At 44.0% G+C, this 26,574-nt stretch overlaps 1 protein-coding gene across 3 annotated transcripts in view; it reads left to right on the top strand.

Moving 5' to 3' along the window:
• The window catches only part of ETV1 (ETS variant transcription factor 1), a 127,676-nt gene that overhangs the window by 56,178 nt on the left and 44,924 nt on the right, over positions 1-26,574 (top strand). For all 3 annotated transcript variants that reach the window (XM_086941959.1, XM_086941958.1, XM_086941960.1), the window contains 3 exons: positions 6,181-6,310; positions 8,755-8,946; positions 20,317-20,564. In XM_086941959.1, coding sequence (XP_086798085.1) covers positions 6,181-6,310; positions 8,755-8,946; positions 20,317-20,564 — 570 coding nt within the window. The remainder of the gene's footprint in view (positions 1-6,180; positions 6,311-8,754; positions 8,947-20,316; positions 20,565-26,574) is intronic.

Genomic DNA, 26,574 nt, shown 5'->3' with positions numbered 1-26,574 from the left:
TGCAACTCTGGGCAATAGCTTGCTTAGTCTCCACAACGGCCCCCACAACGCGAGGGATGCCTGGTCTGCACCATGGGGGTGCCCAGGAGTGGACACTTCACAGGGAAAGCCAGGAAGGGTTCCCTTGCGGTATTCGTACTAGCGCCGGGAACCCCACTGCGGGTAGCTGTGATCTATACAAGTACAAAAACATTTACATTTACATTTACCTATTTGGACTGCCCTTATCGGTATTTTGGTCCACAATATTTTTGACATGATATTCTGTCCCCACACTATTTTTGTTTTCGCTATTCTGTCAGTGATCTTTGTTTTCTATAAATGAAATCCCATGGACATATGTCACCAATAAGCAATGCTTAGCTTTTCATAAGTGGTGGTGGCTTTTGTCAGGCAGTCATAGGGGCCTGTGTCTGATGTATCGCCAGAGATAACCACATCCTCAACTTCGATATGTTGGGAATGGTCAGCCACCCAAAAAGCGAGAAAAGAAAAGCATCAGGTGTTGCCTCCGCTCTTCTGTCTTTTTCTCGCTAGCGATAAAGGTGCGGTATCGACCCACAGAGTGTGCGTTATGCTGCATAGTCTCTGATGGATTCCTGAGATGTCCTCCACGCGAAGGGTGGGAGCCACGTTAAAGATAGTCTGTAGGTTCATTTCAATAAAGTGCTATGTTTTTTATATACATTTCTTAGCTTGATTTTGCACAAACCTCTGTTTAAAGATAAGTAGGCTGAAAGATCTCACTAAAGCGAGAGCGTTTGAGCATCTGTCCTCTGCTTTCGGTCCAGCATTATGCAGCAAGCCAAACTAAAATGTACAGAGCAGCCAAGGCAGCAAGCTGGAGCCATGAACACTGAGGGTAATTTAATTAGTGTTGATCATGACTCCAGATGATGGTGCTTTGATAAGGAATACTATAGTACTTAACAGCCTTTTACATGCACTGAATCTGTGTGGGAAGGAAAAGCCAATTGTTCAGAATGAGTGTGCAGATTTCTACTGCCCCACTTAGAGTGAATTGAAAATGTGGTTGTTAAAGGGTGCACAGATGTCTTCAGGCTGTCAGACCTGTGGAAGGGTGGGGGACCACTGACCACTGTCAGTACAGTTCTCTCATCAGAGCCATGTCAGGTTTGCGGTGATGGCACAGTGCTTGGTGTATTTGCTTAGGTACCCGCTCGTTGTCTTGGTGATCCATATAAACCCAACAGTAGGGGCCATGAGAGATGCTTGCAGCCTTCTCTAACACAAGCTCCGCAGCTCCTTGAAGCCCCCGGGGGGACTCTATTCAAGACGATCACACCGCACTTGCTGTCTGCTTTATTCAAAAGTCCTGATATCTTAATCCCATTCTCTCCCTGCAGCCTCTTCATGTCCCAATTCTACCCCTTTCCCATCCCATTCTTGGCCTCTCAATCTGCACCCATCAGCAATTATTTTATGTAGCAAACTATTTGTAATGGCTCAATATATCATAACCTGCTATTCAGAAGTCACCAAGATGTCTGAAGCTAATATGGCCAGCTACTAGCTTGCGGGGGACCAACATATTATTAGTAAAAAGGTTTTAGTGGCGTCGTTGCTGGCTCCTGACTTTACTGCTTCAAGAGATGCTAGCGGCTAGAGTTGCTTTTAGTGATAGATATCGAAATGTCCATTATTTTTTCTTTATCCTTTGTATTTTGATTGACTGCTGTTTGCTTTCTATTTCATTTGTAATGAACGGCTTTTCTTAAGGTACAGACGTTGGCTTCCAACAATTATGAGGGGCTTCAACCAAACACATGCCCCAGCACTTTTTCTCATTGGCAACTCATACACAGTTCCATCGAGGCTGATTTCTGTGGCAGGTTTATGCCACAGCAGCAACCAGCGTATGCATAAATTATTACTTTTTGGGTGTCGAGAGACACTTTTTGGGGCGCGAAACGCCCACCCAGATGTTGAGAAGTTCAGTTTCCAGTTAGTTAGGTTAAGACAGCGATTAGTTGCAGGCGCCTCTGTGCCCACTTAAACTACGCCATGAAGTGCCCAGGTGTTCTTGAAAGGGTTGAAAAAATAAAATAAAAAATAATTTCTTAGAATTGAACACTTAAGTAGAACGAGCAAACTGAAGACCACTGGTTCTAGGGAGAGCTGTGAGGAGGGGGCTAATAAATCCATCAAGGAGACTCCTCACGAGAGGATACGAGTTCGTTGATTGGCTGGCACGTGCCATGTTCCAAGATTAGTGCTCTCCGAGATGCCCATTTGCCGAACATGTCCCGAGGATTAACAGAGGAAGAAGTGACATCCACCCCGGAGTGTTGGTCGCATGACCTCTTCTCGTGTTTACTGCACGAGCTGCCCTGGCTGCCAGATTCCTATCTCCAGTGCTTTAACATGTATTATTTCCCGGATTGAGCTCTTTTCCAGACTCCTGATGCCAGCGAGGGCATCATTACAGTACAGGGTGTTTTCAAGAGTATCCTTGCAGCTTTAATCTCGAGCCTGCGCCGCAGAAGGGACAGATAGAGCTTAATATTCATTTCATAAACTGATTGGGCTAAAGGTCAGATTCCAAAGCTGGAAACCGACCGGATGAATGGCATTTATTTTTAGCCCCGACCCAATACCAAGTATTTCCAGTGCCTATTTCACTTCGTGACAATTCTCTTTTCCTTTCCTGGTCAGAAATGTATGTTCCTTTTAATAGCCATGGTGGTCGTGCTGTCACCTGTTTCAGCAAGGGTGTTTTTGTGCAAATTTTGATTATGGAAAAATATGTCCAAAGTGATTGCAGCTCTTGGAGGAGAAGTTGTGTGTTTTATTTCAAACACACTTTTCTGCATGACTTTATGGTTATGTCTGGTACCACTTCACTCCTGTGTTCACAACAGGTTTCCAACCCCACCCCACACTTAACCATAGGCCTAACTACAACCGAGATCCTAGCAACTATGCTCTTCAAAAAGGGCTCCCAGCGTGCTGTGAAGCATAGCACTTTGTGTTTTTTTAGGAGTGTTAAGCCCTATACAACTTCTTCAATATAGTGCTCTACAACTTTTTGTACCCAAGACATGTTGAGTGGTGATGTATGTATGTAGGTGTCTATGCATGTTGTATTTGCATAGCGTGAACCGAGCAAGAAGGCCCAGTGTTCAAGGTCAAAGGCAGCATGCCTTCAGTTTGGGTTTGGAAGGGTAGCTGGGTTCTTGGAGTGAAAGTGGACTGTTACTGTGTCATAATGAAGTGTTGTTTAAAGAAATGTATCTTCATCTCTTTCATATATTGCAGCTAAATTGTGGCAGTCTTGAGGACATTTTTGAACAGTACTTTCTCTGGGAAAACCAGATTAAGTCTATGTAAGTGGATTTTGGCCCCTGAAACCCATCCGTTTTTGCATACCTACATTTAGTAACGGCTGTCCGGTAAACGCTGTGTCACAAGATATAGAAAACACCAGCATTTGATTCAAGGAAAGGTGGTTTTTTCTGAGTTTTATATAGCGTGAACTTCCGGAAGGTGTCAGAGTGCTTTACATGAGCACCAGTAGCGTTACAGATGGACACATACATTTTGTAGGCACCAGGAGATTACGTGATTTTCCCAGAATCACAGGATGTTGAGCGTCCCTGCAAAGACTCGAACCTGGTTCCCCAGCTTTGAGGTTGACCTCCCTTACCGTTAAACCCATCCTCTCCCATCATCTTGAGCTGCTGAGTGTGGAATTGGGTAACCAGGCTTCACCCAAGTCTCAGCTTAACATTCTGTGATTCTGGGCAAATCACTCCATATCCCCATACAAAAAAAAAAAAAGTGTGACACGCTCTGGTGCTCAGGCAAAGCAATTAATGTCCTTTGGGCCAGGATGCAATAGACCTTCAACCTTTTTCCCCATAATATCAGTAGCACCATTTTTCTCAGCGTCCAGTTTCAGGCTGAGCCGAAAATCATTGTTCCTTGTTTTGTAAAAAAAAAAAAAAATTAACTCAAGGAGTTATGATCGTTATAGGCCCTACAGTGTTTTCATATTAGTTGCTTACATCATTACTTATTTACATGGATCAAGGTGCTTTCTATGATCTGTGTTGCAACTCTCTTGTGGTGCAAACTATGTATACTCCCTTAATACGTTGTTTATTCTGGCAAATGATTTTCACATCAATCCTCAGATATTGCTTCTTAAAATATCACACATTGGCTATATTTGTGGAAGAGAAAATACATAAATTGAAACCAATTCTGCACCTACACTAATGTTGTCTCTCATCACAATTTAAAATGTAGCGTCTTACTTTGAGTTTGGCTGACCTACCACAAGTGTTTGGGTTCTGTCCGTCCTATTTAGAGCACATAGCGGCTATTAGCATCTTCATGTATGGCATATGAGAAGTGCCACTGGAATTATGCGGCAGCTGTGGGCCAAAATATGTGACAGGGTTGACTAAATTATGCAGCAAGAAAAGCCAAATTATGCGGCGCAGTGCAGCACATTGTTTTATAATAGTTCTTCATTTTGTTGTCATTTTTACACTTACTAACACTGCCTGGGCACAGGTCGTACTTCAGTTTAACACCCAAACACAGCAATAAGCAAGAGAAAGGTGAGAAGTCCACCTTTGAAAAGGTATTTTCACCTTGTGTGTTGGCATTTATATAGCGCACTGCTACCCGTAGGCGTCCTGGCGCTTCGACCGCTGCGAAACCCTTCCTGGCTTCCCTGAGAGATGGTCCCTTAATGGGTATCTCCAGGGTGCGACCAGGCATCCCCGGCGGTCTGGGGGGCCGTTAGTGAAGATGAGGCAAGCTAATGCCCAGAGTTGCCGAGTGTGATCGCTGATCAGAGTGGGCACCGAGGCAAGAGAATTATCGAGTCCGCTGACCCTGGTCCAGAAACCTGCCGCGCCGGGAATCGAACCCTGGTCCCGGGCCGTCCTCTGCTCTCGGGTCTGCCACCCAAACCGCCAGCTTCACTCCGCTGACCTCGCCCTCGTTCCACGCTTACACAGAACGACCACCGGCGGCAGATCATTCACCTACCTCGCCGCCAAGACATGGAACACCCTCCCCACCCACCTGCGATAGACCCAGGACCTGCTGACCTTCGGGAGACTTCTCAAGACCTGACTGTTCGAGCAGTAGCAGCCCCTTCCTCTCAGCGCCTTGAGACCCTCACGGGTGATTAGTGCTCTCTACAAATGCTCTGATTGATTGATTGATAATTTAACAGCAACACATGTTGCTGTGATTTTAGTAGTAACTTTTGAACCGTTTAATCTAGATTTTTTTATTGTTTGCTAATTTTATTGTTTGCAGAATATGCAGAAGATGATGGATTGTGTGGAAAATGTGGGCAATTCATAATTGTACGAAAAACACCACAGCTGCACAATCACATAATTCCAGTGGCCCCGCACATGAGAAATCTTGTATTGGTCAAAATCTAGATAGGAGAATACATTCACATTTCAGGTGCTTCAGGACGTCAGTATCCTGCTTACAAGAAACTAGGTTGACCCCTTCCCAGTTTCACAACTGCCCTGAGATATTTCATACCACAAACTCTCTTGGAAAATAATTTAATCACAGAACAGGGATGTCTGCTTGCTGTCACGGGGGATTGGGAGATATCAGCTCAGATATCCCCAAGGTCCTCACCTAAGAACTTTTAATTTGAGGGAAATTATGGCACTTCCCACTAGAACAACTCGATCCTAGAAGTTTGCCTACACTGTGATTTACAACATGAACTGCACACCGATGGTTACTGGTAACAAACTGTTTTTCTCCTTACATGATGTTTGACCGTTCTGCTCTGCATAATGATGCCAGCCCCTGTATGGTTCATTTACAGCTTACTAAAACCATAAATGATAAAACAACATGCTCTCATCCGCATAAGATGCATTTGCAGTTTCATGTACTGAGTATTCCCAAGGCCAACCACCCGCACGTGCCTCAAAGTGGATACCATCAGAAGAGGCAAAACAAGGATTGGAAAACCTAAGAGGCTTACGTGTAAAAGGTGTTACGTTTGATCTCTAATTATCGGCGAGCAAGGTGTTTCAGCCTAAGCGGTCTCTCTGGAAATCTGTGTTCGTTAATTTGCCTTTCATTAGCAGAGTCTTGATTTGCATGCAGAGAAACATTGTTGCATATGACAGTGACAGTAACGCTGATTTTTTTCTGTCCCAGTGGCTTTTCACGGTCTCCCATTGAAAATCAAGAAAGAGCCACATAGCCCCTGCTCGGAGATTGGCTCGACGTGCGGTCAAGAACATCCCTTCAAGTTTAGCTATGGGGAAAAGTGCCTGTATAATGTCAGGTAAGTAATAGAGTGCATGCTTCACTCTTTGCTTAATTTGAGCCGGTGTTTGCAGTTGGGGCACACTGACACTCATTTTTGGAGACCGGCACTTATTTTTCCTCATCAGACTTTGACACAGAGCAAGAGCGAGAAAAACACACAATGGGGGGGGGGGGGGGTGGGGGGGGTAAGGAGAAAGATAAAGACAGAAAGATTGTGACAAAGGGAGAGAGAATGAACCTGCTAGAATGAGTTAAATGAGCAGGGATATCTGTGGTGGATTGAAAGACTTGAGGTAGTGATGGGCACCCCTGCCATTCAGTAGTGTCAGCCCAAGCTTCTGAACCAAACTTAACCCCTCCCATGCTCGTGACGGAACCGTTCCGTCACGAGCCTCGGGTGGGCTGTGCTGGTGACAGAACGGTTCCGTCACAGCCCTCTCGCCGCGCCTGCGCGGCGCGAATTCCACGCCTGCGCTAACGTTCTGGAGCGCGGGTGGGCCCGTGACGGAACTGTTCTGTCACAAGCACAGCTCACCCGCGTGCCGTGACGGAGCCGTTCCATCATGAGCACGGGACCGCCGCGTGGCCCCCACACCCCCTTAGCACTGCGGCAGAATAGCCGCCGCAGTGAAGGGGTTAAATGAGCACTGTTTTCACTAGAGGTTGCATGTATAGCCTTATTTCAATAACTTGTAGCTACAGGCCAGTGGGGTTCGACTGGAACACAAGTTAGGCCCAGGTGCTAAAATAATGTGGCCCCCATTAGCGAATCAGATAGCTAAGAATATGACCCATGTTTTCAAATCATTATAGTTTTCAGTTTCTGAAGTCACATTATATAAGTGTTTTGAAAGGTGTTGGAGACTGCATGCATTTGTGCCTGCTACAGGCAATGTTTGTGGTAATGAGAAAATTGGTGGTTAAAAAATGGCCCACTAAACCATAAACAGGCCCGCAATAAACCAATCATCGGCCCACACACTGACCTATCAAAAAATAGTCCTTCAGACCTGGCTCCCACCCTGCAGGCTTGTCTCCATTGCATGTGCTTGAAATAACTTCCACATAAGAGTCAAACATCTAGAGGGCCATTTCAGCAGAGTGCCTGTGTAATGTTAAGAAAATATTAGGACCAGTTAACAAAAGCTCTTGCGAGTGCCGAAGATAGTACTACAGGAGGTCTCTTTTACGTACTCTTACGTGCCATTGTGAATCAGCCCATTGTCTTGACTTTGACCTTGTTTGCACTCATTGAAGCCGATGCTATGGGCACCCTTCCCAAGCTTGAAATTCCTTTGCCCATTCATTACTATTGATGATGAATGAATGGGAACCTCCTCTTCTTCCTCCGGCTTCTTGCGGTTCCATGACTTAGGTACTCATAACCTTGGTTTGTCTGGTTGGTGAAGTGCTGTTTATGGTAATATCCATAGAAAAGATGACATACACTCATATTCGTTTTATCACCTATATTTGTATTCACATATGGGCAGCTGAGATTGATATTCAAAGTATTATGTTTTCTGCTCCAATTTCCACATTTTCTTTTCCAGCTATGAATTTAGTGCTTTGCTGTGATTTATCACCTATGCTGTACATATTTTTTTTCTCCTTTTTTATTACACTTTTACTGTTTTGAAATGGTAAACGTTTGTTTGATTTTATTACTCGCCTTATGTTTCAGGACCTGCCATGGCACTAACAGTTCTGAAATTCTTCACTCTCGCAAGAGCAGCATCTGATTAGCAACCAGATTTTGGCTGCTTTTTTTATCATCGCGTTTTAAATTTACGTTTTATTGTACTTGCTAGCCCCTTCATGTTTGCTTATCAATTTGGCTGCCCTGTTACCTCCAGCCTATTTTCATAAGATGCATTCACACAATGTAGAGTTGGAAGATACCACTGCTACGAGGCACCCTCCCACCCTCCAGAGGCATCACAAGCATTCTGTTGATGGGGCGATTGGCAGCCATAGCTTACCTTGTCAATGGAGAGCGAGGGCAGCCCTCTTACCCTGACAATCCTCAATCACAGAGGAGGAGATTAAGACACCTTTCTAATTTACTCATCGGGGAGTTGCCAATTTTCTTATTTATGATGCTCTTTGGGGTCTGCGGCTTTTCCTCTTCTAAGAAGAAAAATAATGCACCGAGCAGTGTATTTCAGAAGAAGCTTTTTAACCCCTCTTTTCTGTGCAGTAATGTATTTTCTCTCAGTGTGGTTTAGACAGGCTTTTAACGTGATTTACATGAGTGACATTTCATGGGAGATGCTCGGTGTACAATGACTCGTCAAGTATTGAACAGAGTAGGTGGGCTGCGAGCTGTGCTGGCCAAACATACTGCAAATGCAGAGTAAATGCTTCCCTGCTGGATTCCTGTTTTCAATGGCATAACCTTGATGGTAGGTGGGACTTCCTGTTTGCAGGCGGACTCATCTTTGCCCTTTTTTTTCACAGTGCCTATGATCAAAAGCCACAAGTGGGAATGAGGCCATCCAACCCGCCCACGCCCTCAAGCACCCCTGTGTCGCCCCTACATCATGTATCACCCAGCTCCGCTCACACCCCAAAATCAGACGGGGCGTTCCACACGCAGCTCCCACCTGCAGCACAGCCTATTCCAGACAACAGCTACTCCATGGACCACAGGTAAGGAAACACAAAAGGTTGTGGGCCTGGTGTTCACAGTTGCCTTATGTCAACTTTTGGTCTGAGCTCTTGTTGTAAACACAGCTTTTCCCGAGTTGTATAGGTTACAGTTATTCAGTCGTAGCAGTAGCATTGAGAGTGATTTGCGTAATCATGTTGTGCTTTCCTCTAAGACAAACCAAATGCTTTTCTGAGCCTTTTTAGTTCTACACTTGCATTTATGCCTACATATTATATGTGCCACTGGAATTATGTGATTTTGCGTCCGCAGAATTTTCCAAATATGGACTTGCTGCATTTGCCGCCCAGTTCATTATCTGATGCATAATCTGCAAATTTTAACAAAAAGATGATTTTCTAGCACAGGTGGATCAAAATGTACTATAATCGCAGCAGCACATGTTGCTATGCGGTGGAAGGCCCTTTGCAAAGACTGACTGGTCCCCTTTTTTATTGTTTATTGTTGTATTTGTGTGTTAAACTGATACCAATACCATGGACTACTTGGACAATGTTAACCTGTGAAAAAATGTGAAAATGAGGAAGTAATCCTATCACAAAATGTACTGCATGACGCCACATAATTTGCCTTTTCCTTCAGCATAACTCAGCAAATCGTGCCGTATAATTTGGTCCACCCCTGCCATATAATTCCAGTGGCCCTGTCTCTTAATGACCGTTTGAAAGCAGTGCCTGTTGTCTCAACTCCTGCACGGATGGACAAGTGAACTTGAACCCCATGATGCAGATTCGCGTGCCAGTGCCCTAACCAGTGCTTGAAATGGGAAAATAAAAGAGCGGGTACTCTGAACCAGAGTACCTACTTGTTTCTAAAAAGTGCTGGTACTCTACAATTAAAAGTATTACGTCACTCTTGAGAAGTGCCAGTACTCTCCCTCTCAAAAGTATCGGCCCATTTAAAGCACTGGCCCTAACAGATCTCTGTGACGTATCCCTAATGTCTGACCATAAGTGAACTGACTGAGCCAAGAATGGCTCTCAGTGCATCGAATCGGGCATGTCGAGCTGACATTCAGACTTCGTGCTAGTCCCTCTCAGACTTCTATCTTTCTTTTTGTTCTTGTACATTCAACCCATTTCCATGCACACAATCTAATTTATGGATGCAGTGAAATGTTGTTAACTGCTCGCTGCTGACATCGGCGTGGGTGACCTGCAGGTTATTTACAATGAATAAAAATGGTTTAAAGCACTCTGTGAAAAGCAAGTTATGGAAGCCTTGAACTTGACCCAAGGCTCCTGGTGGTGGCCGCTTTTCATTGGGTACATCCTTCGCCTTTGCTTTGCTAGTGAAAGACGACTCTGCTTCGAGCACGTGTTCCCGGACGTCACCTTGGACCCATGCTGAGAAGGCTTCATAGTTTATGCTAACATCGGCCCCTTCTCTTCCGTTTCACAAGGATTAGAAGGCAATAATATCCTGCAGTTGCCCCATAACCCAGTCGTTGTTTCCACAGCCACGTGCGATTAGCCATTTGTCGTTGTGTGCTGTTGCGTTTGTCTCATTATTGGTGCTGACGCCATAAATTGTATTATTCTCACAGGTGGAAGTGAAAAACAAGATTGTCATGGTAACAGCCGGCATGAAAGCTCCTGGGCTTTCTCCCTGCGCCTCAGCCTCGCTCGCCACTCCCTCCCTGGCTGCACCGCGTCGGCTGTGCGCGCCACGCGGAGAGATGTTTGAAAGGCTACTTTAGGCCAAGGTGCTTGGCCCCGTGTCTTTAAACGCGAGGGCGGCTGAAGGCCGCGCTGCCTCCTCGGCTTCTCTTATCAGCCGCCCCCAGGCTTGCAGTCAAAGGGTGGCTGAGTGGGGTCAAAGTGAAGCAGCGAACCCAAGGCCCAAACCCCAGCTAGGAGTGTGCATTTATTTTCACTCACAAACATTTCACCTCTCCTGTCAGTACTGTGATAGCTTCCTGTAGTTCGCACATTGTTCAGCATGGTGTTTTCATACTAAAATCCGTACTTGCGGGGCCCTTTTTGGTTGGTCCAAAATTGCAATCACCCATCCAGTTTCGAAGTAACTAGGAAAATGTTTTTAAAGGAAGTTTGCAAGAAAAATACACATCCATTTTTAACTCTATTTAACCCTCTTTAGTAAACATTGCCAGTTCTTGTGGGAAAGATATGTGGTTACCCAGACGTCAGAAAACGAGGAAACTCCCCAAAATAGAGGGTGTCAAGGAATTTCGCAGAATAAAAACTCCAATAGCAACTGGCATGACTTGCGGGTGGGGGCTAAAGCGCAGCGGGCTCGAGGTAGGTTTAGAGTATAAATAAAAAAATAATTAACAAACTTACCTTACTGCTGTTCCCGCCGCCGCGTCTCTGTGCCTTGCTCCTGCGCTCTCCTCGTGGTGTGGGACAGGAAGCCAGGAACAACAGCAAGGCTCCCCATACCGATCACAGCGCAGTGATTGGTAGGCATCAGACTCCCCTGACCAATCACAACGTGCAATGTAGCGTTGTGATTGGTTTTGAGCGTCCAGGTGGAACGCAGCAACAGGGAATGGGAGCCTGGGCTTGTTCTCCATGCAGGCTGTAATGCAGCCTGCATGGAAAAGGGGTAAAGTGCGCATGACTGGTTTGGGTGGCCCGAGAGGGCTGACCAAACGGTCACTGTGCACTTTTAGGAGTGGGCAAACCACTCCTCTCCTGCCCTGCTCGGCGTCCCTGCCCACCCGCTGGCAAAGGAAGAAAACAAAGGAAACATAAAGTGCAAATAACTAAAAGTTATTATCGTTTTATGTGTCCTTTCCTTACACTGCTCTAAGCAGTGGGGCGATGCTCCTCCGCCACAGCGGAGGGGCTGCTCCTGAAAAATCTCTTCAAACCCCTGTTTCTAAATTTTGATCATTGGCACTCATACTACGCACCTCTTTCCTCAATGTTTCTTCAACTTGCTTATCATCGTTTCAATTACTGATGTCACCACCGGTTCAGCTCTTTCCAATCGAATATTGCCCAAAATTTCCACAAAGGTCCACCGGGCATTTCCCTGGTGGACCGGTGCCATTAAAGGCCTGCTTTGAAAGCTCAGAGGAGGTGCTGGCGCCCAGGTCACTTTTCCCAGCTCCCCGAAAATGATTGTGGGAGGCACATGGGTGTGTGGATGGGTGGGGGGCTTCAAGAGAGAAGGGGATGGAGGTGGTGAGAAAGATCAGAGAGGGAGGAAAGAAGCAGAATAGAATGGATGGAAACGGTGAGAAGAAGGCGGCAGTGGTGCTGTTTTCAGTTCCCCAGTTCGGCCCTGTTAGTGCACGCATGTAGAACCAGCACCATTTACCCCCAGGGGCCATATTACAGTAAAGGCGCATTTTCATTGTTTGCGCAGGATCCCAGCTCAAACAATGAAAATGCGCCCCATTACCATGAATTTTCTGCCACCAGGGCAGCAGAGAACTCGCACTGCCCCCTGGGCAGCGCATTCAGGTGAAAAATGTACAGTTGCTTTGAATCCCCTTTACACCCTGCAGAGGGCGGCGCTCAGGTGGCGCATTGTCAGTGCGCCTCCTGACAGCTTCTTTGCCTCTGCACCGCGTCTGTAATATGGCATGGGGAAAGAGGGATTCTCTCATTTCCATGGGGCACGCTCCCATGAAAATGAGGGAATGGCCTCTGCAGATAGTGCTTGTACTTTATGTGTGCCGGGGTAGTAGTGTTACAGAACGGGCTGGACAAGCATCTGCGGCCCCTTCTGTAATACCAAAGTGACCTGGGGTGAGCAACGTGGGTGCAAACCCCGACGCGCCTCCTGGTCACTCTCTGTAATACGGCCTCTGGTGCATGTACTACAGAAGGACACCGCCTCTGACACGCTACTCCATGTCTGTACGTTTTTCCACGCACCATACGTTTAAGCTACTTCCACAGTACTATATATTGTGCAGAGTGGTTTCTAGGGCCGGAGGGATGAATTTGGTTCCGGTAATGGATTACTGCTTCCTGACTGTTCTTGTTAGCTTTGGACTAAATAGCCCTTGAAATCAAATCCCCAGAAAACCAGACATGTTGTCAAGCTCATAGAGCTGAATTTGATGCCACTTTTATTCTGGCTTGCAGGATGGGGTGTCGTGTTGTGACCTGCTCTTTCTGGGGCGAGTTCCAGCCCCTGCAGGAAAAGGTAACTTGAATATTGCCACAGAAGGTTGTTCTTCAAGTTGTGCTGCAGAGACCAGGTGAATCAAACACTACAATAGGGTTGGTTTCAAGCAAAGCCTGCAGTAAAAGCAAATATTGGATCACACACTTCCTTTAAGGCTTTGTGAGCAAAGCTGCATTTCCTACTTTAATCCCTGTTTACATTCTCTTTTTACTTCTTGACAGATCTGTTTAAATAGCTGTTTTTTAAGATGCAAAAAAACTGTATTCAGGGGTCTTTCTATTTTTTCTGCATCTCTCAGATTTATGGTTTGTGTTTAGCTTTCCATTAGAACGTATCTAGGGACAGGCAGAATGTCTTTTTGCTTCGCTTTATTTTTAAATAATGGGCCAAATTAGATTTTCAATTTAAGCAAAACAAATTTTGCTTGATACCGGCACAGAATTGCTTTGACGGGTAATTGCTGTGACTGAGCACGATGAGCGGGGATGTGATGACAGGGGTTGCTATGTGAGCACAAGCACTTCCAGTTGTATTTAGCAGTAAAGCATTTGTCAGTGGCTAAAAGAGGACAGTTTGGCGCTATGCTAAAGTAAATGAAATCTTAAAAGCTGCTGTTAGAGCCAGGAGAACGATGGAGTGCTAATATATTACTTAAGTTCTGATGAATTTCTTATACATGATTGGCACACTTGGTCTGTGTGATTCTCTTTTATCAATCTTTTGTTTTTATTGTTGTTTTTTAGTGGTTTTATCACTGACCATTTGCACTTTTAATGATCTGCAAGAGTACCTTATGCCTTTATCTTTGATTGCTGATACTCATCGATGAGATATCTTGCTGTTCAAATAAAGTTTGTTAATTTGACGATTGAATTGTGGATCTCTTTTAATGATGTCTTAGTATGTTGCACAGTGTTGGATTTTATGGCCTGTTTGGCCATATAAAGAATTACTGAAAGTCAAGTAAATTAATATATAGAGCATTGCGATTTGCATTGAAAGAGAAGGCAGATTTAGATTTTTGACAGTTCATGAATGGAGGTTACAGATGAACTAAATCAGAACCTTCCTCAACTGGAGAAAACCCTTGAGGCATTTCAAAATATCCTGAAGCAGTCCTAAGAACTCTGAAACAATACTGAGCACGCCAAAGCAGTTCTGAAAACCACAAAGCAGTTCTGGGGCTGCCATGTGGTGCTCTATAAGTCTGCAACAGCATAACTTGGATAGTCCCTAAATCTAGGGATTCCTAACCTTGGTGTATTGTTTAAAGAAGTTAAAAGTCAAGACTTTCATGTGGGTTTCTGGGAGATTTATCACAAATCTCAACTCTTTGTCTCCTTTCTTGCAAGCTCTTAACTATGTGATGCTTGTGAAACATTGATAGCTACATGCCATTTAGTGGCTTTCCGGTCCTCTTGTATTACAGATCTTCAGGGCTGGACTGGCCATAGCGGGCACCGGGCAATCCCCCGGTGGGCCGCACGGGCCGGTTTTGGGGCCCTGGGGGCTGTTTTTGTTACAGGGACGTTTTTGCAGCATGTGGGGAGGGGGGCCGGCCGAGCACTTTGCCAGGGCCGTTTCTGGTTCCCAGTCCGGCCCTGCAGATCGACATATGTTGACCCAGCTGAAAATATTTACACTTGGAGTGGTATTTTGTTGACATTTTGTTAGCATCTATACATCTGAATAGTTTCATGGTGACATTTGTTTAAACACATAGTCACCTTTTACATATAGCTCACCATTTGCCTTTTCCTCCCCATCGCTTTTCTGTTGTCTTTGTGTTCTACTTGGTAGCTGCGATAATATGAGTTCCATTAGGTTTAGCAGGATACAAAAAAACAATGTATTAGGAGGGAACTCCTAAGTGCAAGTACAGCTAACCTGTTCAGCACCTGTGTTTCTGGCATCTCCGCTAGTCGTCCCAGCATGGAAATATATACATTTTGCTCATTGCTGGCGACCACCACTGACAGCAGGCGAGGCAGCCGACCATTGCTTATGTTGTATGGTCTGGTACTGCCTAATGCCCCCTCCCCTTCCTCGAACAACAACCCTTGGTGAAAAGAGGGACCCTCCCACTACCTTGGGAGGCTCACCAATCCCCACTTTCCCCCAAGGCAAAACAATGCAAGCACCACAACTGTTTCGATTAGGGGTCATAGGAACCCGGACGTATTTTATTACATAAAATCTTAAAAACATTAATAATTGTTTATTTACATTATGTGCAATACGCAGAAAGTCCAATACATTGCTAGGTACATGGTGTCTGATTGGCTAACCTTAACATGTTTCTAATACAGAGCCAATCCTATCATAATCTAAGTGATGAAGATATTAATTTCTGCATATCAATGCTAGAGTCTACGACAAGGTCAATGACTGGAGTTCCCAGATCCTGATCCAGCTAGATCCACACATCCTTACCGGCGTGACCTTGCATAGGGGGCCCAGCTTACCGGATGGATACCTCCCCCCGGACCCTCCACGCCCTCAACGTTAAACTCCATAAAAGGCGCCCAGCAATTATGCCTCCTAGAACACATGCGCGTGCGGAAATTGGTCAACCAGCCTCCTGGAAGCGAGACTTCCCTTCCCTCCGCAACCGTCCAACCTACCGGCTGTAACTGCCCCTGGAGTTCCAGGAGAGACACGCTGTCTCCCCCTCGGGAGTCGCCATTTTATAATGGTGATGCCTGCTAGAGACCGAAAACTATGCTTACTGATCATGACCTTACCGCCTGACCAAGGAAAACGCATAAAAATGTGACAAACTTAGTTGTCTTAAAAATTAGCTGTTCAATTGAGAACGCACAACTCTTTTACTACATATATCAAGAAAACAACATCAAACCATCATATCAATGTACATTACTCCTCCCATAAACGGAAAAAACATACTTATTAAACCATAACATCTGCCTTAGGGGATGGTGGGCGGGTGAAATAAATTTGTTGGGGCCTCAGCCTGAGGCCTGATCCAGTGTGACCTGTCGGCAAGGCTGGGGAGCGGTGAAAAGAGACTGTTCGCCGTGCTTCCCAGCCTTTTAGGCCTTTAGGGTAGGCAAGCTGGTAGTGTAGAGGAAACATCTACTAGGAGGTTAGAAGTCACTGCTAGTGGGAGCTCGGAGTATGTTAGATTGTATGAGTGATTTGGGGGTTGAATAGTTAATGGAGAGGAAGCTTGGAAGATAAATTGCAAGCAATTGATTACCAATTCGAGAAGCAAGGGGTTCTGGGTGCGGGGTGAAGATGGCGGGGATTCACAGAAGAGCAACAAAGAGCAGTGAGCCAGAAGACGTGGAGTTTTTTTAGAATCCAAATAAGGACATGCAGTTTAGAATAGGAATTGAATATGGGGCCCTGGGCATGTAGAGGATTGCTACTCGATGGCAGTACATGAAAGTATTTTGTGTTTTGTGCAGAGATTATGCAGCATGGTGGGAGGAAGCTGGATGGATTTCATGCACTCTTGTGCAGGTGAAAGTAGAATAAAGCAGGGTATTCGTAATTTTTATTTATTTATTTGTTTTAGAGTTTTATATAGAACAAACTTAACCTGAAGGTATCAGAGCGCTCTACATGAGCACCAGTTACGTTACAGATGAACACATTCATTTTTGCTAGGCACAGGGGGAACACATTCATTTTTGCTAGGCACAGGGAGATTAAGTGATTTGCCCAGAATCACATAGGTTGAGTGCCCCTGCCGAGATATGAACCCGTTTCCCAGGTTTCGAGGTCGACCACTCTAGCCGTTAGGCCAACCCTCTATGTAATCATACAGGACAGGGTGAGAGGAAGATCTGTCAGCAGCTAATATTGTTTGAGTTCTTGCATAAGATCTTGACAAGTTGGCAAGAGCTCCTTACTGTGGAGCAGGCTTTATTCTTTTTGGGTTTCCGGATTTGTAGAAGAAGGTACATCAGACAGTCTATGATGCTAATTTTGGGAAACAATTCTTCTAAATTCATAAGTGACTCTTTGTTTTTGTTAGGAGGGGATTGTATAATTTGGCAGCATGTATGGAGAAAGTACTGCCCCCCACTGTTTTTTTTATTGTACTGTGGAATGGTTAAGAATGGTGCTAGACTGGAACGTAAATTTGTAGGTTTACATATTTACTGATTTTCAGTCTGAGAAATTCACAACCTGTACAGAGGATTGCTTTTTGAATGATCCATAATAATTTGAATAAGGATATTCTTGGGGCCAGTAACCAGTTGAGAGCCTTCATGTTGGAGGGGTGTGTGTGCATATCTTTATGTGTAACACAGTCTGGCGGCTGAGTTCTTAATTTTCTTGAGCTGTCTCATGGCTAAGGGAGGAATGCTGCAATACAGGACATTTGCATCATCATTGTTAGTGAGTCATTTGGTTGCTTTCATTTTTATGGAAATCCAAGATGGAGGAAATACTGTACATCAGAGAACTTGCACTAAGTACTAGTGGGCAATCTTAATGGAAGGGTTTCAGTGCCTACTGGCAGCTTCCAGCAGTCGGTGTTCATATTCATTCATAGTTACATTATCGCTGTGCCCCTTGGTGGCTGCCCTTTGACCTTGACTGGCATACTGCAAGATATTAGCACCCATGCGTGGCCTTAACATCTTCACAACAAGGTTACAGAAGTGGGTGACGTTATTTGCATATTTCTTTATGGTTGAGACAAAGATCCTCTTTTATGATTGCAAGCCTTGAACTTCTTAGTTTTCTCTATCTCTTCGCTTTACTGCATTTTGTCCATTGCAGCTAGTGCGCGTGTCCATCCCGCCAGCCACAGTCTTCTCAATCATTGATGTGGGTGTTTGCATATTCTATGCAGCATTGTGGTAGTCCCTCGCTCTAAAATTTACTTTAGTTTGCCAACAACTGCTGCAGACACAAAGTCTTTCCATTCGCTCCATATGCGTCCTCCGCCCCCACGGTGCCCTTTGTGTGATTGATCACCTGGCAATATGCAGCCAACAGGCCAGTGATGGCACCATGCCCACAGCTTTCCGGGTTTCAAGTTTTATGAAGGTCCTGGAAACCATTGATGACCTGAGCGTCTAATTTATTCATAGTTGCCTATATATAATTCCATGCATATTACAGTAAAATAATTTACAGAGGAAGTATCGTGTTTAGTTTTTCAGTGCCTAATGGCCTATTCAAAAAAATATATTGTGTTCCCCCTCCACAGCAAAGCCCAGGGGTGCCATATTCAGATTAATAACTACTTTACAGAACTACTTGCTTCCCTTCAACCTCACACGTGGACCCAGCCCACACACAAACCCACACTATTTTCATAAGACTGTCTAAATGTGTTTAAGGAAATTAAACATCTGCAAAAATACAAGCATTTTGTTCTTTTGGGAAGTTGAAGGCCAGATAGAGTCCGAAAGAGCTGTTCCGGTTAGCATGTTCAAAAGTTCCTAGGTAGTTTTCACAGTAAAAATATTCTCATTATTTTTATCGCAATGTAAGAATAAATGGATTTTAAGTTTCAGTCCTTTATAAATCCTTCTGCTGTCAGTGTTTTGAACAGTATTTGCCTCCAGGTGGTAGCATGAATAAGCTCCCTATGTGCATGCCTATAGCAGCTGAAGAAAGAGCAGTCAGAAGATGATTCCTCAGTAGGTTATGTTCCCGAAATTCAATGAGAAAGTATAATCCTTTATATAAATTCCTCTCATGTGAGCGAGCTGTGGTTCTGGGACGGTTTAGGCAAGTAGTTTTGAGAAACCATCTTAAAGATGCTTGAAGTGTTTGTTGAGACATTAAGGGACTAATTGCGATGTCTGACGGACTTAAGTCCGCCCAACACCGTCTCGGTTCTGGAACCGACTGAACTTTGGTTGGCGATCCCACCGCCTAAATAGGATGCGACCGGTTCGGTCGCATCCCTACAGTTCACTATGGGAGCATGCATCACTGCTGTAAACCGGACGTAATACATGCTCCCATAGGTAAATACGAGGTGCACCTCAAAGTGCCTGCCACAAGGTGCAAGGATCAACAGGGGAGCACCATAAGTGCACCCTCGGCCCTCACCCTGAGGCCGCATACCCAAGGGGGCCCTGCTGGGGGCCCCTAAACACACTTTCCAACGTGGCCGTCATGGAAACCATGTCGGAAACCGTGCATCGTAATCCCAAGTGTGGAAAGGCCCACTCTTTCGGTTTACAGGCGGTTGCAACTGGCTGACAGGCTCCTTGAGCCTGTCGGAAGACAGCCGGAATGACCTGCTGGTTTAGTTTCTGACCACCAGCATTGTAATGAGGTGGTCGGAAAGTAAACCGAGAGGCCTATTACGATGCGGCCCGGACGGCATAGTAATCGGCCCCCAAATGTGTCTTCTATGACCCATTCCTTTAATGTGCACTACCGTGTATGCAGTTCATGGTTTTGTTGTTCGCTTCTTGTTTAAACCATTTACCTGTCAAAAAGCACAGCTAAGCTTCCATATATTCATATAGGAATCGCCCATTGAAAACAATAGGTTCACAATTCAAGAAGTATCAACAGTAACATGTTGCAACAAAACGGTGAACAGTAAAGGTGCACAGTGGGCTCTTTGGTTTGACTTCTACTGTAATTGTGTAAATGTCTCACACAATCAAAGTTCCTGCCCGTAGCCAGAATGAATTCATGAATATTTGGTAAATCTTTCTGAACCTTTAGGAATCTCTTCAAGCACATTATATTGTCTGTCTAAGGAGTGACGGTTTTTACAATATCCACCATAATTTATCGACGTAAGGCCTTCTTTAGAGTTCCATTCATGACCTCACGATGCTCGTTGATTTTTATTGGTCTCCTTGTCTGAAATGTGAATATGTACTGCCCCTCCGTCAAACCTGGAACTATTGAGCATTTCCTTTAAAACAAATAAAAAAAAACTGCAGTGTATAAATTCTGAAGTAGTTAGTGTTGATAACTTTGCCTTGTGGATGCAAGGTTGCAAGTAGCAGCTTTTATTTATTTTTCTCATTCAACACATAGCTCCCCTGTTTATTAATGATTCCTTTTATGAAGAAAAAATAATTGTGATGTAATGTACTTTATTATTAAGTGGAATGCTGATGACCATTCAGTTAATTTCAAAAACGTAATTATGTCAAACAAAGCCTTCAGTAGTTCCCTTGTTCATATTGGTGCATTATACTAAGAGGGACATTATTTGTAGGTTAAGTCATAAAGCATTGGAAAGTTCTTTTATAACTATCAGAATCCTTCCTTTTACACCTCAGGTTCCGCCGCCAGCTCTCCGAGCCTTGCAACTCCTTCCCGCCCTTGCCCGCCATCCAGAGGGAAGGACGCCCGATGTACCACCGCCAGATGTCTGAGCCAAACATCCATTTTCCTCCACACGGTTTTAAACAGGAGTACCACGACCCCGTCTACGAACACAACGCCATGGTTGGGAATGCCAACGGCCAAAGCTTCCCTCCTCCTTTAATGATTAAACAGGAGCCTAGAGATTTTGCGTATGACTCAGGTAAGCACAGTGTTGTTCTACTCCTTTAAATATTATAAACCAGAATTTGTCCTGCCGAGTTCATTCATTGACAGAAAGCAGTGGATCTGCTGCTCTGTGTTCTTTGCTGTTTTATCATTTTTTAAGTCTTGCTAATAGATGCCTTTTAGATGCCAACAGGTCTGGATCAGTCTATTGCTTACGATTTATTGGTTTTCTTGTCAATGTCATTTACTTGTGCTTTGTTTGACAACTTTCCTTCCTCTTCTTGTGTTTGCCACACCTTTGGAGCAGAGCTTTTTTTTAACCATCCTCTTGAGTGGATCACTTTAATCCTTCCACTGCTTAGTCAAAGAGTTACTTTTTTCCATGGGGGTGCATGTGTTTTCTTACTCTATCCTTCGTGTGCTGCATCCTCCTTCACATCCCATTCCCCTGACTTTCACACACAACTCTCCCTGCCCCAGCTCGTTCATTTCTTTCCCTACCACGTCAGGCCTTTTGCTGCTCTTTATACATTTATTTTTCATTTCCACCCTCAGCTTCTCCATTGTTCCAGCCCGTCGGTGGTGGTGTCTTGTTAATCCCCCTGCTGACAGCCACCCCTCCTTTGCTTCTCCCACCCCTTCCCATCACTTTATTTTTTATTTTTATGTTTTTTTTTCATTTTGAGGGATCGGCCATTGGTTTGTAGTACCAATTCCCCACTTTCACTTTTATGTCCTTTTTGGAGTTTTAATTAATTTTTTTATTTAATGCTCCAAGACAGGCATCCCTCATCTTGGAATTGTAAATTAAATGTACAGAAAAAATAGCTGCCACGTCATGGTGCATACGTGTGTGTATGTGGAGATGCATGCACAACTGTGCATCATGATGCAGTGAATTGTTTTGGGTTTTGATAATGCTATTTCATATTGGCAAACAAGCTTTTCTTTCTTATCATTTCTTTTTGCTAATGCGGACCAGCATTAGCAAAGACAAAAGCTCAAATAACGTTGAATGGTGTGACCTATTGTCTTTGGTAATGCTTTTGTATGTGTGTAGTGATGAATTCTTTGTGCCCTTTCTAATTTGTTTACAGTGGTCCTGTGGAGTTTTGTACTGGTGCTTGACAGTTTTACACTGACATTTCTAGCAACTTACTACTGGAAACTGTCATTCTAGGTCTCATCTACAGACACCTTTTAGTTGTCTGATGTCAAAAATACCTGGTGTGGCTATACCAACATTTACAGTTAGATTTGGGCCATCCTATTTCTTACAATTGATTGGCTGTTTTGACATCTCATTCCCTTGCTTCATATTCTATGGCTTTGCTTTCTCTTCTGTAGCACAGCATCTTTAGCATCCTTTTGACTAGATGACTCATATCCTTCCACTAATCATATTAAGGGAACATTTTCCACCCTACAACATGGGAGTGTGTGAGTTTTTCTTTCTTTCTCTCTCGTAAGCTTTAGCCACCCACAAATACTGGCTCTCTACTACATGTGCTCTGTTGCCGATTTCCACCCCCAGCTCCTTAATTGCTTCCTTCAGTCTTTCCAGGCTGTTTATTAAAAAAAATTTTTTTTTTGCTTTTTTATAAATCTCCCGCTAGCTTCAACAGTCTCTGTCGCTCCCCATCGCTTCCTCAACTATGTTGTCTTCTCACATCCACTCCTCCACTGTTCCCTGATTCCTCCCTTAACGGTTCTTTAAAAAAATGTGTTTGGTCAATTTTTGGTGGGCCTTGCAGCTACCAGTTGCTGATGGACCTTTACATTTTTTTTTAATTCACTTTGTTATGTATCGCTCCCTGACACATCTGCCATCTTGGAATGGTTAATAGAAGAATAAACTAAATGGCGACTACTTCATGCAGTAAGTACTTGCAAGTATGGTGGGCCAGGTACCTCATCACCTTGGGCTTCCAAATCTTCATGTCACATATGCATGCATATACATCACTACACTCTTGTTACATTCTTTTTTTTCTGCCAGCAAAAGCATTGGCAAAGTCCCAATAGTATGTAAAGGCAAGACCTACTGGCTTTGCCAGTGCTTGTAGCACTAATGAGTGTGTGCATGTTTGTGGGTCAGTAGAGTTGACAATACAAATATTATGTAATCTGACACCTGTGTTTCATCTCAGTGCTTGCGGCTGCATTCACGAGTCTCTTACAGTGCTTACCAGGCCCTGCATATTGTCCAGCTTGACTGCACTATTGCCCTTGTGCATTCAGTGCGATCACCACAATATACTGTGGTCAGACTTTTATATAAGCACATATTTCAAAGAAGGAGTGTTGCAGTGGGTGCTACCCTGTTGCTCACTAGTAGTACCCTCTGTTCTTCGGCATTGGTGTCTTGATTTAGAAAGTGACGCAATGAAGAGCGCCAGCAGACAATGGATAGGGATCAATTTCTTGGATGCGACAGATCGCCTGCAGGAAAAATGGTCTCAGTTGACTTCCAGTAACTCTCCGGATCACCGTGCATGTGGTCACGTTTTTCCTCCGCTCCCTACCATTATGAAAGCTTTCCACGTTTATGGCTGAATTTTGTGAACATACTTTTTAGAAGCATTCTGGACCAATCACATAGTGCACTAATATGTTATCCATGACTTTGGAGAGAGGGAATGTTTTCTCTCATGTACACCGTGATGTATAGTGATATCCATTTTTTCCAAACTCAAATGGTATATCATTCTGGTTGTATCTGTCAACCCTGTGGTCTGATTCTTCCACCTCACAGTGGTTCTCTCTTCATTGCATTTTGGGAAATGGTTATTTGAGTCTGGGTTTGAATGTTGCTACCCACTGGCTTCGTTAGAGGTCTGGTGAGGAGGTATTGGGGAGTGCTTCTCTCCTTAGGTTTAAACGCATGTATTTCACTTTTACAGGTAATCTGTTGAAAATGGAGCTAAACACTGAGATGAAATGCAAATTTCAGATTACGAATATCCTTAATCTTGTGGGGATAGCGGCTGACATCGTATACCTTTTGCGTAGGGTGGACTTTTTTTTGAATGGTGTTGATGTTTACAAAGAAAAGTGTCAGAGGAGGAATCATTGCCCAGACCCTACAGACTCGTGGGCTGCAGCCGGCTCTGGATCAACAGGCGGCTTGCGTTTCAGGCCATGCCAGGTTCTCGTAACCATCAGCATTCATCCCACTAAATTAAAAGGCGGCAAAATGGATCTTTTGTGAGCATGCTTTGCTTTTGGCAAGTACTAAATTGCAACGCAAGCCTCTGTTGCTCTAACTTCCTTTATGTTCAAAATGCTCGATTTCTTTTGCAAAGCAGCAAGCTAATCTTTGGCCCAATTTGTAGCAAATTGCAAGTTTGTGGTTACACCCGGCGGGGCAGAGAATTCTCACATGTGCGCAAATGTTGACTGAAAGCTGTTTCTGTTGGAAGCAATGAACCGAATTTCTTGAAAAAGAAATCTTAGCAGCCGTGCAAAAAGAATAGATCTTATTAAATCGGGGGCATAGCAAATGATTGCTCTTAGCCACGGTATCACAGCATATAGTTGTCTCTTTGATACTTGAAATAAATTATAGTCAACAACCGTGGTCTGTAGCTGCTCTATCCTACTGCCATCTGGTCTCCAAATGCAATCATTTTTCGTCTCTTGCTGAGAGTCCATTAAATAGCCCTTATGAAACCTTATGCTTTATCACAGAATAATTGATTTCCTTCTTCCTCCTATTGCTGATGGTGTATGAGAAAAAAAGGTTTATTGCTGCGTGTCGCGGCACCCGTAGGATGGATACGTAAACCTGCTGGAAAAGGCTATTGGTACTTTTAGATGTTCTCACCGGGATGTTTGAAGAGCGGCTCACATTAGAATATTAGCTTTCCATTCATAGGCGGTGAATGATGCTGACAGAGGTGGCAAAAGGCAATGAGATGGGAAGTAAATATGAGTGTTTATGTGCCATAAAAAAACAAGACAACAAAGTCTGGTGGACACACTCTTGTGTTTCATAGTCATTCAGCTGAGCACTAGTGAGCCTTAAAGTCTGTATTACGTAATGTATTACCAGTCCAAATGTTTTCAGTGTTTTAGAGAGAGTTAGTGAAGGATTTGTCGGGAGCAGTGTCCGTCTGAAGGCACCTTGGTGCTAGGACTGTACAAAACAGTGTTTCTAGAACGATCCGCTTACACGACAGATCATCCTTAAGAGCCATACAGAGATGTCTGTGGTTACCAAAAGGCAGAGGGGCAATTGGCAAATACTCCCTTGCCCTCAAGAAGTCATTGCTTAAAGCAAGGATGAGCAATGATAGGTAGGTCTCCAAATTGCAGTGAATGAAGAAGAATGTGGTGCTTCCAAGTTTGTTGGGAACACCACCTCTTTGTGCTAATCATACTCATCAGATTTTTGGAGACTGATCATGTGGTATTTGAAGCCCTTTTTTCTCTCTAAATGTTCTCCATCACATCCCCTGCACGAGATCATCATTATCTACTGACCTTCAGGTGCAAAGTTGAGCATTAAACGCAGGCAGCGTAATGATCTGAATGTAGGTCGGTCCTCACACCTATCTTTTAATTCATGCTAAAAGACCTTGACGATTACTAGTTTTAGTCCACATCCTCAGTTGAACATGAGCAAGTGCTGTATAATTCGGGTTCCCATTCGAATGGCTGTCCTTGGTCATATTTGCCTTATGGCATGGTCATCTCTTGATCCCATTGCCATTCACCTCTTCATCAGCTCCATATAAGTTGTTAGTTTCCCATCACAAGGGTTTCTTCCCATGGGCATGTTTGAGAAGCTTTGGCACCACATGAATTCTTCTAGAGGCTAGTTCATGTAGTTTGCCTCTTATCTTTTATCCCAGATAGTGAAATGTTTCGTAGGTGTTTACATTTTTCCGAATGACTTTCAGTGTTTTTATTCAATACATTCTCTGTTCAGTCTTAAAGTATCTCACATTTTTGGTACTAAAACCAAGCTCTTTGGGTTTTTGCTATACTCACCATGACCCAACTTATCACATTAGTAAACTTGTTTGTGCTTGTCCTCCTTTTTTGTTATTTTTTAAAAGCCTTCATTCATGAACAGTCTCAGCCAAATGTGCCTCAAGTCCATGGTCAACTGCAAGACATGTTTCTTGCCAACAATTCTAAATCCGTATTTCAGTGGGATCGTCTGGAACACTACGGTGGCACGGCTTTACCTTCCAGAGATGCACACATTTTTTCTTCGGAAGATAATATTGCTTTTACTGACACAGTATGCTATTTCAAAGAGGATACATTATTTCAAAATAATGGAAGCAAAAGGTGTCTGGAATGGTAACTGGCTCTATACATATGGCTGGCGAAGGAGGGCCCATTGTTGTACTGAAAGCTGCTTTTCTATTCAGTGAACAGGTTTTCTTAAGGTTTTATTTTTGTATTATGTGGAGTTTCCCAAATAACGCTCTTAATGTGTGAAGGTTGAGGACAGCAGAACTAGTGCAGACTGTCCCACAATGTCCTTAAAATGCGCCTCAACACTGACCTGAGGCTCCCATTTCTAGAAGGAAAGAGGATGACTTTTATATTCCAAATGCTTTCCTTTAAACACATTTGTGATTTCGTGCCATATATGTTGCACTGTGCATTCAACTGGATTTACTTCTAATTTCACTTAGCTGGCAATCTGAGCCTGTTGCTACGGGCTGTTGGCAACTTCTAAGTTGGACTTTATTTTTAACAGTTGTTGGCTACTTCTGAGCTGGGCTGTTTGTGAGCCAATGACTTTTAGATGCAAGGTTCTCCTACCATGTGACTTATGCTGAATCATCCAGCTTTGCATTCTTGTCGCCTCATGCTTTACTATTGTTAATCTTCCCATTAACTGTCTTGGTGTTTTCCATTCCACTGTAATAGGTTCCTGTGTTAGGGCCTATCTTACTTCACTCTTTCTATAACCTTGATCATTACAACTGATCCCAAGAGCCTGGATTATAAATGTCCGTATTGAGATCTTTGATCCACTCTTGTATTAGACATTGCTTTTCTAGGAGTTTCTCGCAGAGTGA

The sequence above is a fragment of the Lissotriton vulgaris genome, chromosome 10 (assembly GCF_964263255.1).
Source record: "Lissotriton vulgaris chromosome 10, aLisVul1.2, whole genome shotgun sequence".
Taxonomy (NCBI): Eukaryota; Metazoa; Chordata; class Amphibia; order Caudata; family Salamandridae; genus Lissotriton; species Lissotriton vulgaris.
The sequence above is the reverse complement of the archived record's forward strand: the minus strand, read 5'-3'. Positions and strand labels throughout refer to the sequence as shown.